This window comes from Lytechinus variegatus, chromosome 3 (genome assembly GCF_018143015.1).
Source record: "Lytechinus variegatus isolate NC3 chromosome 3, Lvar_3.0, whole genome shotgun sequence".
Lineage (NCBI taxonomy): Eukaryota > Metazoa > Echinodermata > Echinoidea > Temnopleuroida > Toxopneustidae > Lytechinus > Lytechinus variegatus.
The window spans coordinates 40,223,486-40,238,070 of NC_054742.1; the positions used below are offsets into that span (position 1 = coordinate 40,223,486).

General features: G+C 36.0%; 1 protein-coding gene across 1 annotated transcript in view; it reads left to right on the forward strand.

Moving 5' to 3' along the window:
• The window catches only part of LOC121411004 (leucine-rich repeats and immunoglobulin-like domains protein 3), a 77,495-nt gene that overhangs the window by 49,454 nt on the left and 13,456 nt on the right, over positions 1-14,585 (forward strand). The window contains exon 7 of the mRNA XM_041603461.1: positions 1,631-1,774. Coding sequence (XP_041459395.1) covers positions 1,631-1,774 — 144 coding nt within the window. The remainder of the gene's footprint in view (positions 1-1,630; positions 1,775-14,585) is intronic.

Below are 14,585 nucleotides of genomic sequence, written 5' to 3' on the forward strand. Positions count from 1 at the left end.
GTTTTGACTCCATATTGAAATATCAAGAAATTTTAAGAAACTGCAGTGTATATTCGTAGCAGAAAAGCAGAAAAAGTCGGTCATGAATATTGATTTTTAATGTGAAAACAACGATATAATCTTGATAATTGCTTCTGACCATTTTATAAAAGAAACCAAAGCAGCAAATTTCTATCAGTGGCAGTACTTGCAGTCATTGTTAATATACCATTGAGAGAAACAAAACCAACAAGAAAAATTAATGATATTGGTTATAAAAACTTCTTAGCTTTCTAGAAAATTGCTGGAAGCCTGTTTTTGCTATGATCCTCTAAAGAGCTTTACCAAATTAAGGGTAGTCCAGGGGATAGTATGATTATACTACCCGAGGCTAGTGGTTTAGAAAGCACTGGCGAGATTGATGCTCTGCAAAAAAAAGCCTTGCCTTTGCTGGCAGCAGTGTATCAGGTTAAAGGTCAAGTCCACCCCAGGAAAATGCTGACCTGAATAAATAGAGAAAAATCAAACTAGCATAGTGCTTAAAATTTCATCAAAATTGGATGAAATTTTCAGTGTTATTTTTCTCTCTATTCAAATCAACTTTTTGTTGGGGTGGATGTTTTGGGACAGACAAAAAAATGTCTGCCCATGGTACATGTATCTGAATAGCATCCAGGCATCAAATTTTATTTTCAGAAGATATTTTGAAAATTATCTGGAGATTCTATTGATTTTTTAAATGTGATTGAATGGGATTGCCTATATTTTAGCGACTTTTTACACAATATGTCCTATCGATCGATTCTTTAATTACACTGATTGTTACTTTATTGATTAGCGGCCAATGCTTTCGTGAAACACTTATTTGGAAAGTTGGTACACTGTTTTCCTCAAGTTTTTCCTAACATGAAATTTTTTGCCCAAAGCAAATAAAATATGCGGATGTGTATGAGGCCTAAAATGCATATGACACAATTTCTGCAGAACTGCGAGCGGATGAGTGATGGAACGGGGTTAAGATGATCGTGGCATTGCCCAGTAGTGGTGGAAGAGGGTTGTACATTGCCTAACGTGGGGCAGTGGTGGTACTAATTAAAGTGGTTGTGGTGGACATGGAGGTAGAGATGATGATGCAGATGATAATGATGGTAGAAGGGTGCTTCTTGATGGATGATGGAGAGCGATGTGACTAATGGTTGATGACAGTAGCTTTATTTCAATGACAGTCCATCAGTGGCCATGTATCTGTCATTGGTTAAATGGTTTGAAATGACTATGTTGACATTGTCCTAATGACCATCAGTGACATTTAGATGCACTATTGCACTATAAGGGAATGGGTGAAAGAGATTCAGATTGGCTTTTCAGATGAAATGATGTGACTGATATTCATGAAGAAATGTTTTGATTATGCGATTTTATGTCCCTTTGCACACTCAGCATCTGACATTTTCTGTCAGATGAATGAAGAAAGAAAAGAACACATTGTGTAGAACCTTGATTTATTATTCAACCATAGCTCATTTTAGTGGAATCTTGAATCACTTATTTTTGTTTCCTGTTTTTATATTATTGCCCCCAATGTTTCCCTTACCTTCCTCTAAATTAATTTACTCTTCTATTCCATCTGCCTTTTCCTTTGCCATGATAGTTTGTTGGAGAACAACCGGATTGGTACTTTACAGCAGGGATGCCTCAACAATCTTCGTTCCTTGGAGATCCTCAAGCTCAACCGTAACCACATTGAATCACTGCCCCGTGATCTCTTCACCCACCTTGAGAGTTTGAACCTTCTGTAAGTACATTGTACATGTTCCTCTATAGTGGTATCCCACCTCAGATTGAAATGACTTGTGTGAAAGGATAAAAAAACAAAAACAACAGAATGGTGAAAGTTTTGAAGAAAACAATCCAATTACTGGCAACTTATCATAGGGCTGGAATTTCTCTGACAAATGGATTTAGTTTGAAGATAGGTTTAATTTTTATTATGATTTCTAGCATCCTAAATTTCTTTCAAGTATCATTGTGTTAAACCCCATCCAAGCCCTTTTTTAAGCATTATAAAGTTAAAACTAAAGAACGTCAAGACCATTGGAGACAAAATCGACCCTCCAAGATAGGCCAAATTTGTAGTCTTGAATTGGTTAACTTGAAATTTTGTAGTTCCTATAGGCAGTGAAACAATATCAGCTTTTAGTTTGGCCTTAAGATTTCCCCCCTTTTGGTCATATCTCACTCTACGTCATTCGATAAAATGTTTATTAAAAGTATTATGTAATTCTCCATGTGATACAGCGATGTTGCTAGATATTGGCATGAACGGCTACTAGTCATCCCTTCAATAATTGATCATCTGTGATGTGTTGAATGATAACTGAAAGCTTGCGTTGACCCCTGTCATTGGGTGGTTAGACCATGGATACATTATTTGCAAAACAATAATTGATTAGTTTGCTCTAAGTTGTTTTCCTGAAATGCTTATTCACCTCACCCCCAGCTGTCTGTTGTCTAATTAGCTCAGAGTCTTGCCAAACCTATCTAATTATGTTATGTAATTTCTCCTTGTGAAAAACCTGTCATTCTTGGAACACTCCTCACCCTTCATATTGCAGAAGAATCTATAAAGCGCAACATTATTCATCTTTGGATGTTGGAACTATATTGGAAATGTCCCTGAAATGTTTGCACCATTTTTCATCTGAATACTGCTGAAATAAGATTTTTTCAAAGGACAAATTGTGTTGACCTGCTCATGGTTATAAATCTGCAGAAATATTCCAGATCATTTATAGTGATTGGAGTGCTCTCCAAAACTTGTCTTGTGAAAATATGAAGGGTATCTCTCATTAGAATAATCATATAAGTGTTTAGTTACTTAGAGCAAAAATATTCCAGTCCACCATCTGTATTTAAACAAAACAAATAAAAAAGTCAAAGGAAAACATTAAAGCCATGCACATATTATAAGGAATGATGATTTACAATGTATTTCATCACATGGCAGACTTCATGCACCAATTGGACTGAAGAGATGGGAAATTGCTCATGTCTCCTCTGCAATTACTTGTTACATAATATTAAGGAAATGCTCTCATATATATAAGTCATTACTTTGGGAGGCTGTAATCTTTCTATGGCCTGAACAGTTCCTGTTTTACAATTTCTTTTGTTTGTGTCCCGAAATTGTCCAGTGAGTTCTTAGGATGGAAAAATGCTCATCATTAATTTCATGGGTCATAGTTTTTATTACCTGATTTGTCTAGATACTAAATCTAATATCTTCAATTTGCAAACAAAACTGCCTTTCTGTTGAGTGTATCCCAGAGATATTTGCAGAGTTTCTCAGCATATGAAATCTTTGATATAACAGCTTCGAAAAAAGAGTGTCAATTTCATTCAGGTAAACTGTGCAAGGAAACATAAATGAAATTCTCAATATGATTGCATGCATTGCTCTGTATCCCTTTGAACAAGGGCTGATTTGAAAAATAGTGTGAAACAACTGACGGGAAAGGAAAAATCACTCAACTTGGAGTTCCGATGACAGTTGAAATGTCACGGCTATCGGACATGTCTGTCCCCCTTTTGTTGCTTTTGTTGTTCCCCCATCACTTATTTTGTAAGCCTATACGTAACCATCCCTCTTGAGCACAGGGAAATGAGACTTGTACCATTCCATTTGGCAGTGAACTATACAAGTTGTGAATTCACTTTTCATGACATCATGCCAAGTTGTCATGGTTTCCTCCTGTCCAAATCATTAGTCTGATATTTAGCCCCGCTGGAATTCTTATTCTTGTTTGTCTCTCATAAACATGGTTTCTTACCGTCCTATAAAAAAAATAATGCTGTCTAAATTTGATCTTGATACAAATTTTTGATTTAGATTATCAAAGCTTAATAACAACAGAACGAGACTGCTTTATTTCACATCACATGCTTGGGTACCAATTTATTCCTCAAGCGCCAGAGTTAATTCAGAGTTTATTGTTATCACACATCCTATTAAAAACTTGTGGGTTATATTCTAAGATTTTATAGGTATCGTTCAGGAAGTTGAAATAAGTAACTCACTTCCAGTGCATGACCACAAAATTTTAGTCTTAGCCACCAAGGCACCCTTTCCCTCAATTCCCACCTGAATCTAATGGGTAACTTTTGGTATCATCATGAACTATGAGGTAATGCATTTTCATACAAGATTGAAAGATAAAGGAAACTTTCCCTCCATCAAAAGAGTGGCTACCATACACATCGCATCTTGCAATGTTTCTTTGACTGTGAGGATCACGGAAGATGTGCACCCTGCTCTCAACTTTGACGGGGAAATTCAATTTTCAGTGTCTCCATGATGATAAGTTTTAAAATAAGGCGTCTGATGAAGAAGGAATCACATGTCTGACACCTTGGGAGTTTAGTGGGGACACCTTATCAAACAGTTTGGAAGGGTTTATTTTCTCAAAAGAGACACTGTCTCTTAATAAAAAAACAATACATACAAAAGGAAAAGGAAATATTTTATAAAAATTTTATTTTTTTTTCCCAACAGTTTGAAAACTGAATTGCTGCATATGTTAGTCTGTATAAACAAGATAGGTGGAACATGTTACATAATTGGTTTATTTTTATTATTTCATACTGGAATTTGATAACCAGGGAAATCATGGATTATATTAAAGAAATCATGAGAGAGAAGTGTGTTACCATACACCAAATGACCCACAATTCCTATGGACCTTGCCTTTTTTTAACTTTCTATTCCTCTCACCCGAAGTGTTTCCCCAGTAACATTGTAAAATAGTTTGCCAATTTCCTAGCTGCTCTCTTGGAAAAGAATTAGCAGCACATTAGCAAGTAGAATTTCCTGAGGTGTTACGAGGGATGATTGGTTAATTTCAACGGGCTTGATTAAAATCGCAAACACTTAAAATGTTATCGTAATCTGCTCAGCACACGCAAGAGGAGGGGGGAAATTTCACTACTCCCATAAGGCCCTGATTGGAACATAAGCCAAAGAATAATGACCTTTGCGACTTTTATGAGATTAATTTGTTTTGATTCATGATATCCCTTTATATAATAGATTCTTGAAATCATGAGGGGTTTGAAACCAATGATAGAGAGCGTCAGACGTGGCTGACAGAACAAGCTTAGATTTTTTTGGTATGAAGTTATCTTAAAACCTGTGAGCACTGTAATCAGTGACATTTGCTTTTGTGGGTTTGAAAAAAATGCAATCTTCTCTTATCCTGTTGGTTTCCTATCTCTAAATGTGTCTCATGTCTATTTCAAGTAAATTTATTGATCATGTGACAAGAATTTCAAGAGATGGTCATAGCACTTTTGAACTTTTTCATTCATACCTTTTACTTATGTTTTTGAAACCCATCAAATTCTCTTTATAGAAAGCATTTGATTAGAGATAACTATTCCTCTACTCAGAGAAGTTAAATAGAAGAGAAATCCCAAATCCCAGTTGTAATTGCATCAAAATTTAAAGTCGATGTGGCGAAAGGAGAACCTTAAGCATATACCTTGAGATGCTGTGACTCTCTTACTTGAGGAAGTTATTCCACTTAGTTTTCAAGAGCACATGGGTTGCGAGTTGATAAAAAATAGTCTTCTTTTTGGGGGCTATAATAAGCAAGAGCTTCCTCATTTTTTCTTTAAATTGATGTAGAAGAAATTAATTAAATTCATACATTACTAATAAAATTTGTTAATCAATTTTAACAAAAATAAAAAAGCAATTATTTATTCACAAGAAACCTAATGAAATTTGTTATTTTTCTTGATCCCTAATACTCTTCTTGAACTAATTTGTGATGTACAGGCAAGAACCTGTTGTGCTACTCTCGTTCACTCTCCTTTCTTGGTGATTAATCATGTACTGCATAAGTTGTGGAATCATCTTCACCAATTCCTTCACTCTCGTGACAGGCTATCCACCTACAAATTCTCACTAAGAATCGTGAAAATACCTTTTTTGTGATTTTTAGTCCCATCAGCACCTTTGATTTACCTGTACAAATTTATGTATTTGATATTCGTCTTGCAAGAAATTGCAATTAATTACGTTGTTCCATATTTCATCACGGGATACTCTCCTCATTTATCCTGATTTAAATTTTATTTTCCCTAGAAAATCAAATTGATTCCCCTCAAGATTCTGCTCGAAGTGCGAGTGACGATGACTTTATATATTCTCAAAATACTCTTCATAACCATATATAATCTTAGCTAAGATGAAAGTCACCTTAGGGTATTATGGTACCCCTTCTTTCCATTCCCAGTCTTCTCCTTTCAATTATCCTCTTGCATTCTGTAAGCCCAGGCGAGATGCCATGCCTCCGACACCTTATTGAGATACGCAAGCAAAAAAAATGCATGCATTAGCAATGTGTGAATTTATATTTTCACAGACCGCGTTAGTCACCCAATACGCTTGCACGAGGGCGCTGTGTAGAGCATCATCGATCTGAGCCGTGTTATTGTCCCAAATTATCTGTGCTATTAGGTCAATTGGGGTGTGCAGCTTGTCATAAATTACCAAAGACATTACTGTCTGACAAAGCATTGGCGACAATACGGGAGATGTCATTGCCTGCTTGTATCAAGCACATCCTGAAATTACAGCTTTTTATAAATCCAGAGCAAGCAACGTGCATAAATCAGTCTCATTCTTTTGTGTAAAGAAAATGGAATATGGGAAGCCAAATTCTTGCTAGTTGATAGTTGTTCATAGTACTTTAGTTTATATCTGATCAACCCCTAATCAGTCCCCTTTTTATTTTCTCATCACTTGCATGGGGAACAGTTGTGAATCACGCATGAAAATGCATCCTTGGAAATGATGTGAATAAAATCAATTTTGCTCCAGGCAGGTTTGTTTGATACATGTCCAATTCCAACACCACTTTACACTTAATACATTCAAGAGGAAGAAGAATGATGTAGATTGAAAAGTCATGAAGCAGTGAGTACCTGCACCTATGCTATATGTCCAGATTTTATACTCATTCCTTATTGAATGAAATAATTTTTCTGAGTGGATCGTAATAACTACATTTGTTATAGCAATTTGGCATTCCTAATTCGGATAAGATCTTTATTCAAGTGACTCAGCTTCCTTTCCTGTTAATCCAAACAAAGTTACTAGATTGTGCAGAGAGAGTGGAGAGTGATATGGTCCAGTGGATCGTTATAAAGATCATTTTTTGTAAGCGTGAAACACTCTTAATTCACCTGCAAGACATAAGAATAATTCAAAGAAATTCAAGCACTAATACCTCGGTCACATTTGCTTTACGGCGGCTGTACGGCGAGTCAAAAACAGCTGTTTAAAATTTTTTTTTGTATCAGCTACAAATAGGTGGTTTGAATAAAAATGAATAAAACGGCTGTTTGTGACTGAGGTAGAACTGTTGAGTAGACCTATAGGTACTTATCTAATATCATTCTCAAAGAGTTTTATGATTCTTTAACAACAACAAAAAAATTGGATATTTTGATTGGCTTATAGTATTCCCGGGACTGCACATATCCATGGTTTATTGTAACAGTTTTATGTGGTAGCAATGCTTTTGTATACCAGTATCTTGGATACCCGAATGAATGATTTTGAAAATCTAATTCTTGATTTCATTCCACCCTGAAGGGGTATTATTCAAAGATTGATAAGACATTAAATAGAGCTGATGTTATTACCTATGATGTCACCATCAGTGAATCAGTAGCAAAAGGAGTTGGCGAATGATTCAATTCTCTTCCCATCTTACCGTGATGGTCACCGTCTTAAACTTAGAAAGGCCCCAAAAGACAACGGCTGTGAGAAATAATTCTTGTAACATGGATCATCCGAATGAATAAATTCTCAGCGGAATATGGATTAATTACTTAACTTCCCAGACTTATCCAATTTATGCCCTGTTTGCTGGAGAATGTGTCACTGTCTTGCTGATATCCAAGGAACACTCTTGACTGACTTTTTATTGAGTTGAAGAATTCTTTATCTTATAGAAGTCAGACTACAGTAGTATTGAATTCTAGAAGTTACTAGTATTTATTTGTGCTGTTTGTGTTTTGTTTTATTGACAACTATGAAAAGGGGAAATGGGGGGAGACAAAGGTAGCTGAACAAAATATTTTTGTTCAAACTTTTGTAACTAGGAGCCTCTGCCTGGCGCCTAGTAGTAAGTGAGGATATGGGTCTAACAAGAACCACAAACTACATCCCTGATATGATATATCACGTTCTGAAATAGTACCACCCCAAAGGAAAGAGGTAAATTTGCAGAGGGAATCATTTTTGACTGGTCATGTCTGACATTCCATGGCGGCAAGAGGTGAGGTTGGCCTGTACTTTTTTAATTTGGTCCGGGCACTCCTGATTCATGGGCCAGCTATTTGTGGCCTACCTGAGTGCACCTGGGACGCTGAGGAACCCATTTGCGCGCAACCTGTGCAAATAGCGCACGTCCTGTAAGGAAATTACGGTATCAGGAAGCTTCATTCTTCACCACTCCATCGTACCCCTGCGCTTGATTAGACATGGTTCTCACGCAACTTCCTGAAGACAAAAGAAGCAGTAAAGAATGAGCTAGTCCCCCTGTTAACCCTCTGCTTTCTTTTGTTTGGTTTCATAGGCACTGACCTTCCTTCTAAACAATATAGAAATTCCATTGTCTTGAAATATAAAATGACTATGCTAAAAACTCAACAGGCCTGAAATTCTTCATTGAAAGCCATAGGTCTAAATAATATTATTTTGAAAATAAAGTTCCAAAATGTGCAAGTTTACCTACCAATTTATCAAAGGCTTAGAAAACTGTTAAAAACTTTCCACTGAACCAAAAGCATCCTTTTCCTTGCCAGACCTGAAAATTACAGTACAAAAGAAAAAAGAACCAATTTATCAGATTGATGATTTTTTTTTTGATTAATCATACCATACTTATATTTATAATGGGAATAGTTATTATAATACAACATGACTCATAAAAAATGTATTATGTAATAAACTATGAGGGGTGCATTATTCAAATAACAAAGAAGTTTTACTTGAAATAAGGCAACTTCCTCTCATTGAAGTCATGCACATTTATATAGAACCATATATGCTTTATTTGTTTTAAAGCTAATGTTTCATGATAATTATAGAAATAATGATAAAAATAGTAACCTTAATTGACATGATCATCTACTAATGATATTGACAATAAAATTTTATAAAGGGTTTAATAATACTGTAAATCATGTTGATATAAACTTGAAAATATTTCATGTTCTGGGGTCTATTTCTGAGCTATTTCAATTCACTAACGCAAGTTGTTAAAGGGGTACTCTGGGCTGAAGATATTCATATCTAAATAAATAGAGTAAAATTCACAGAGCAGAATGCTAAAAATTTCATCAAAACTGGATGACAAATAATGAAGTTTAAAAATTTACATTATTCTGGTGAAACAGTTCTAGACAAATCCTCATTCAACATTGTGCTCTGTGAATTTTACTCTATTTATTGAGATATAAATATCTCCAGCCCGGAGCATCCCTTAAAACAAACATATGAAATGATGAAAGGATGACTGAAATAGCAGAATGCACACTACCGTTGCATTCTTCTGGGTTTTTTTTAATGTTGATGAATAATAACGCAAGGGATGTTTTGCAATCTGATGTAAAGGACATCGCTCACTCTGACCTGTAGCTTCTCATACAGTACATCCTCCCTTTTTTTTCTCTCATTAGAAATGCCTATTCATATTCTCCTTTCCCCTGCACAAATCACTCTGAGTGCTGAATCTTGGAGTAGTGCAGGTATATCACCTATCCTCAACTGGAGAGGGTATAGTCTTGGCATCACAGAACACTTTGAATATCTTAACTATGTGTGGTGGTTTAGTGATCAAGTTCAATCTTTCAAACATTGCAGACTGTTCCAGAAACCTGCGATTTAAGGGAATAAATTCTGTTCTACAATTAGGTACAGTAGAAGGAGTCTGAATAATGATTGCTTTACTGGACATTTACAAGACTATCCGTGAATGCTCAGAAAAGGTTTGAAATGTAGAGACTGTGTGTAGTCAACACTGATGTCCCAATCAAGCTGACAAACAGAGGGCAGCGCTTCTCCGCTGGTTTGATTACGATTATGCGCAGCTTTGTGGCCCTGTACTAGAGGTGACTCAGGCATTGGCCGGTTTTGGTTACCTTCCATGGATGGGACCTACTGTGGCAATCCAGTGTAGCTCATCTCATTCATATAGTTCTTCTCAATTTCATTGTTTATCCACATGCTTATATGCATGTTTTAAGCTGCAGAAAATCCCTCCTTTAATTTTTTTCTATAGAGTTAAACCCCCCCCCTCCCGTGTTATCATAAAATGCAAGTAAATCATCTTGGGCGATTGCGAGGGAGATGATCACTAAGATATGACCCTTTCTCTAAATCATAGTTGTCTTTTTTGTTCCAATATTTAACTAAAAGAAATTTCGGTTTTGTGAATATGACATTCTTTGAAGTGGCAAGCATTCTGTCTCCATGATAAAATCTCATTTTCCATTTTTTTTAAATTTGCAAAACTTCTGATTTTACTGACTTGCATTTCTGAAATTTGTAAACTTTGGTTGTAATCGGTAATTAAATCAAATGGCTGTGTTCGATCAAGAAAAACAGAGAAATTGCAAAAAGCCCGTGTATTTGATATTAAATTGCTGAAATATTGTTCTTGAGTGCACTGAATTTTCAGTCGTTTGTTCTAGTGTGTGTATTTCTACCGCATGCAAGTGGTAATCAAGTAATGCATCTAACTCAAGTTTTCCTCAGGTAACTGGATATCCTGATTTGCAAACTTGTTCTGTAGGTGTAAGGTATGGTTCTCCTAAACCGGGCTACCTGAAAATCTCTCCTGAATGTATTTGAATAAGCTTCATCTCCCATCTTGGCATTGCAAAGGGTTGTTTGAGTGTGCTCAAAGCTGTAATGATATTCCTCTTTCTTCCCACTTGTATCCCCATCGCAGGGCCCCCGTCCATCCCTCTCGGGCCAATTGTCCACGCAATCTTCGCAACACTTTCATAAGGGAATATAAAAGAGAAAACCGAGGGGGAAAGCGCCCGAACGAGAGCGCGCTTGAAACAGGAGCCTACCACTGGCACTCGAGCTCTGTGGTGACTAATAGATGATTAGCGTAGATGACCCATTTATCAGGTTTCGCAAGATAAGAAGTTCTTGGTGCAAGAACAGGGGAAAAAGAAATCCTCTCATTTGCCATCCCAGAAAATTGGTTAGTTTCGCCCAGGATTGAAGCAATTTCATTTGATGTACTCTACAGTTGGATTGGCAGAAACTCTTCAGAAGGACTCTGACATTTCAACCTCTTATTTTCAAGCAGTTGATTAAAAGTTTTTTCTTATTTCTTTGATTCGGTTTTGTTATATTTCATTATCATCCTTCAACCTTTTGCAACGATTTGAGTGTATTTTGGCAATAACCTATAGTATTTTCTTCGTCCAAGTTTGTAGTGATTGGTAAATGCGTACCAGGGACCCATTTTATGCAGGATTTACAATTCCACTATTTCGATCTTGATACGATTCGGCAAACCTGCAAGATTGGGCAGGATTGGGGGAAAATAAACTTTTTATTGTGATTCTGCGGGAAAATACTTAGCAAGAACAGGATTTAGCAGGGGCTGCTAAATCTACATGCTGCTGTTGGTACGTCAGGAAAGACCGGGTTATGCTTATTCCTCGACTGCATGTTGTGCCGTGTATGCTCTTCCCCCTTCCCATGATTCTAAATGGGCACTTTCTGATCAGCATGAAATTTTGAACAAGTTCATAATTTCACACCAATTTGAATAAGTGCCTGTTTTAACCCTTCTTCACATGGCTGTTGCTATGCTGCTTCCAATTTCAACCGAGATCCTATTCCGCAATCTACTGATCGGGATAGAGCGGGGTTCAGATCACGGTTGTGGAACAACCCCTTTAACATGACTTAGTACCCCTTTCAAAATTAAGTTTTTCATTATATTTATCATTATGGTTAAGTTACCACAACAATAAATCCTAATAAAGCAAGACCCGGTATAGGCCTATATGAAAAATAAGCCTTTAATAAATTAAGTATCTTTTCCCTTTAAAATATGCATATTACATAGAGATGTGGTTCTTATATTTCATTTGAAATGATAAGATAGAAATAATCATAATTATGTAGATTTTCATAAAGTTCCAGTATGACCAAAATATGACTTCTGAAGCTTATGTTCCAACAAACCTGTAGGCCCTACTATTAAATGTGGATGTTTATCTATCTTTTGCTATAGCTTTTAAAGTTTGATCAGATTTGCTTCTACAGAATTTTCAAGGTTTTGAAGAAAATATTGGTTTGATTTCTTAAGGAAGTTTGCTTCTGAAATAAGAAATAAATCAGCAAGAAGCCTTGAACATTAATTAAAAAGGAAAAAGGATGCAGGCAAGGCAAGGAACTACACCCCATACCTTAGTACATCACACCCTCCCTTGAAAGAAAATGACATATCACATAAATGCCACGAGGTAGTGAGAATGGTGCAACGTTCAGCCTGACACCCCAAATGAATTTCAAGTGTCCCCAGTATCCTTAAACCGGAGACATCGCCATGGTAACCCCCTGTCACCTGGGGTAAGAAATATCCTACTCCTCGTTGCAATTTTAGATTTGCTCTCTTGCGTGGTACAACCAGGCTTCAATATTCTGCATTGCAGCAGGTACATGCATTATGTCACACAGTCAATGCCCAGTGGCTGTAGCTCATGTAATTAAATCGTTAGCACATTTTTGCTTTTCTCCTTGTCTCTGTCTGTCTAGAGCTGTCGATGGTACCCTTTTCTCTCTTTGTTTTATTGGCTACTTGCTCTGATTTTACCGTCGCCATTACCCATTAGCTTCCAGATTATAGTCGTATCCTTTGAGATACCATGGACGTGAGATTTTCATTGTATAGAGGAAAGTAACTCTGTACCCTTGTCTATCTTTGCTAAATATAAAATACCCATAGCTGTATCGTGACATTTACAAGATGTATTTTTTGTTATAAATATGGCAAATATTCAGTTGAATTATTTTCATATCACCTTGTATAAAATATTCATTGTTCATTTGTATGACATTTAAAATGTTTTTTAAAGTTTTAAAAAGATTCATATTGACCAACCTATTTGTAAAGAGGCTACAGTATATGTTTTTATTTTTTTTATAGAAAAAATATTGCTTTGGCTGCTCAAGAACTTGCTGTCTTTGCTGTTTTCACTTATTCTCTCACCTCTGTGCGTAGGCCGATTCTTCTGAGGTACAGTTTCCAACACCTGCTTGCCATGGCTTGGCAAAGACTGCCAAAGGCATGGCTCGTTCTCAAACTGAAATAAATTAAGAGAGATAATCTGTTTGAAGGACACGCAGGCCAAGTTTAGCTCACTTGAGCCTCTGCAGCATGGACTCTGCTTACACCGTGGAAAATGACCCTTTTTTTTTCTTAGGTTTCTTTACACAGGGAGGTGACCTCCTAATTCACTTCTCCTAAATCTCCTCCTGGCATGTTTTCAGAGCCACAGAAAACATGCAAACAATAAACCCACAGAAAAATAATAGAAAATTTTGCCTGTTCTTGTTTCCCCGTCTTTGCTTGCTTTATATTTCTCTCCTTTTATGAAATATTTTAAGGGATAATGTGGTAAAGTTGTTCAAGGTCTTCTGAAATAAGAGAGTGAGAAGTTGTTGTTTTGAATTTCTTGAAGAGCTGAAATTAAGTCCACTTTTTATCCTTAGATAAACTTGAAAATTCAATGAAATAATGTAGGCCTACTTCTTACTCAAGATTCACAGTTTATATTGATAAATTTACACCAAATGGGCAAAATAAAATATTTTTTAAAAATGGAAGGTAGGCCTATTTGAAGCATGTGCATCGATCAACGACCTTATAGTATTAAATGTTTTGTTTTGTTCGTTTTTTCATAGAAAAAAAAGGAACGAATATACAAAAAATGATTGAAAAAAGAAAAGAAAAAAATAGAAAAAAAATAAAAATAATATTATTCAATTAAATTGTTTCCCAACTCTTTATACAGTGAGTGGCAAAAATAGTCAATTATGACTTATTGCCAAATAAAAACAAGGAATGGAATGGAATTGCCTGTGTGTTAAAGTAAAACCAGAAATCTTGTTTGATATAAAATAGATTGCTAATCATTACCGGTAGTTGAAAAGCTACTGACTTTAATACCAGAAAGTATCAACCAAACACAAATCCAATAAATAAATTTACTTTTGCTTAAAACCTTGTGCATTTAACACAATAATTGTGTCTGTGGACTGAAACTTTAAGTCCAGTATGTCTTTTCAATAATTGTTTTTAAGATATTTTATTGAGGATGTAAGAATTGAGGTTTGATGAAGGGGGGAGGGGTAGTCCTATTTGTATTTGTGCCTGGGCTTACTTCCTGACCTCCATATTTCTTCTCACACATGTTTGTAGGATTAGAGACACCACCCCCATTTCACCTGATCTCCAATCTTGATGATAGCTGAGATTCCTCCCAGATATGACTTTGTG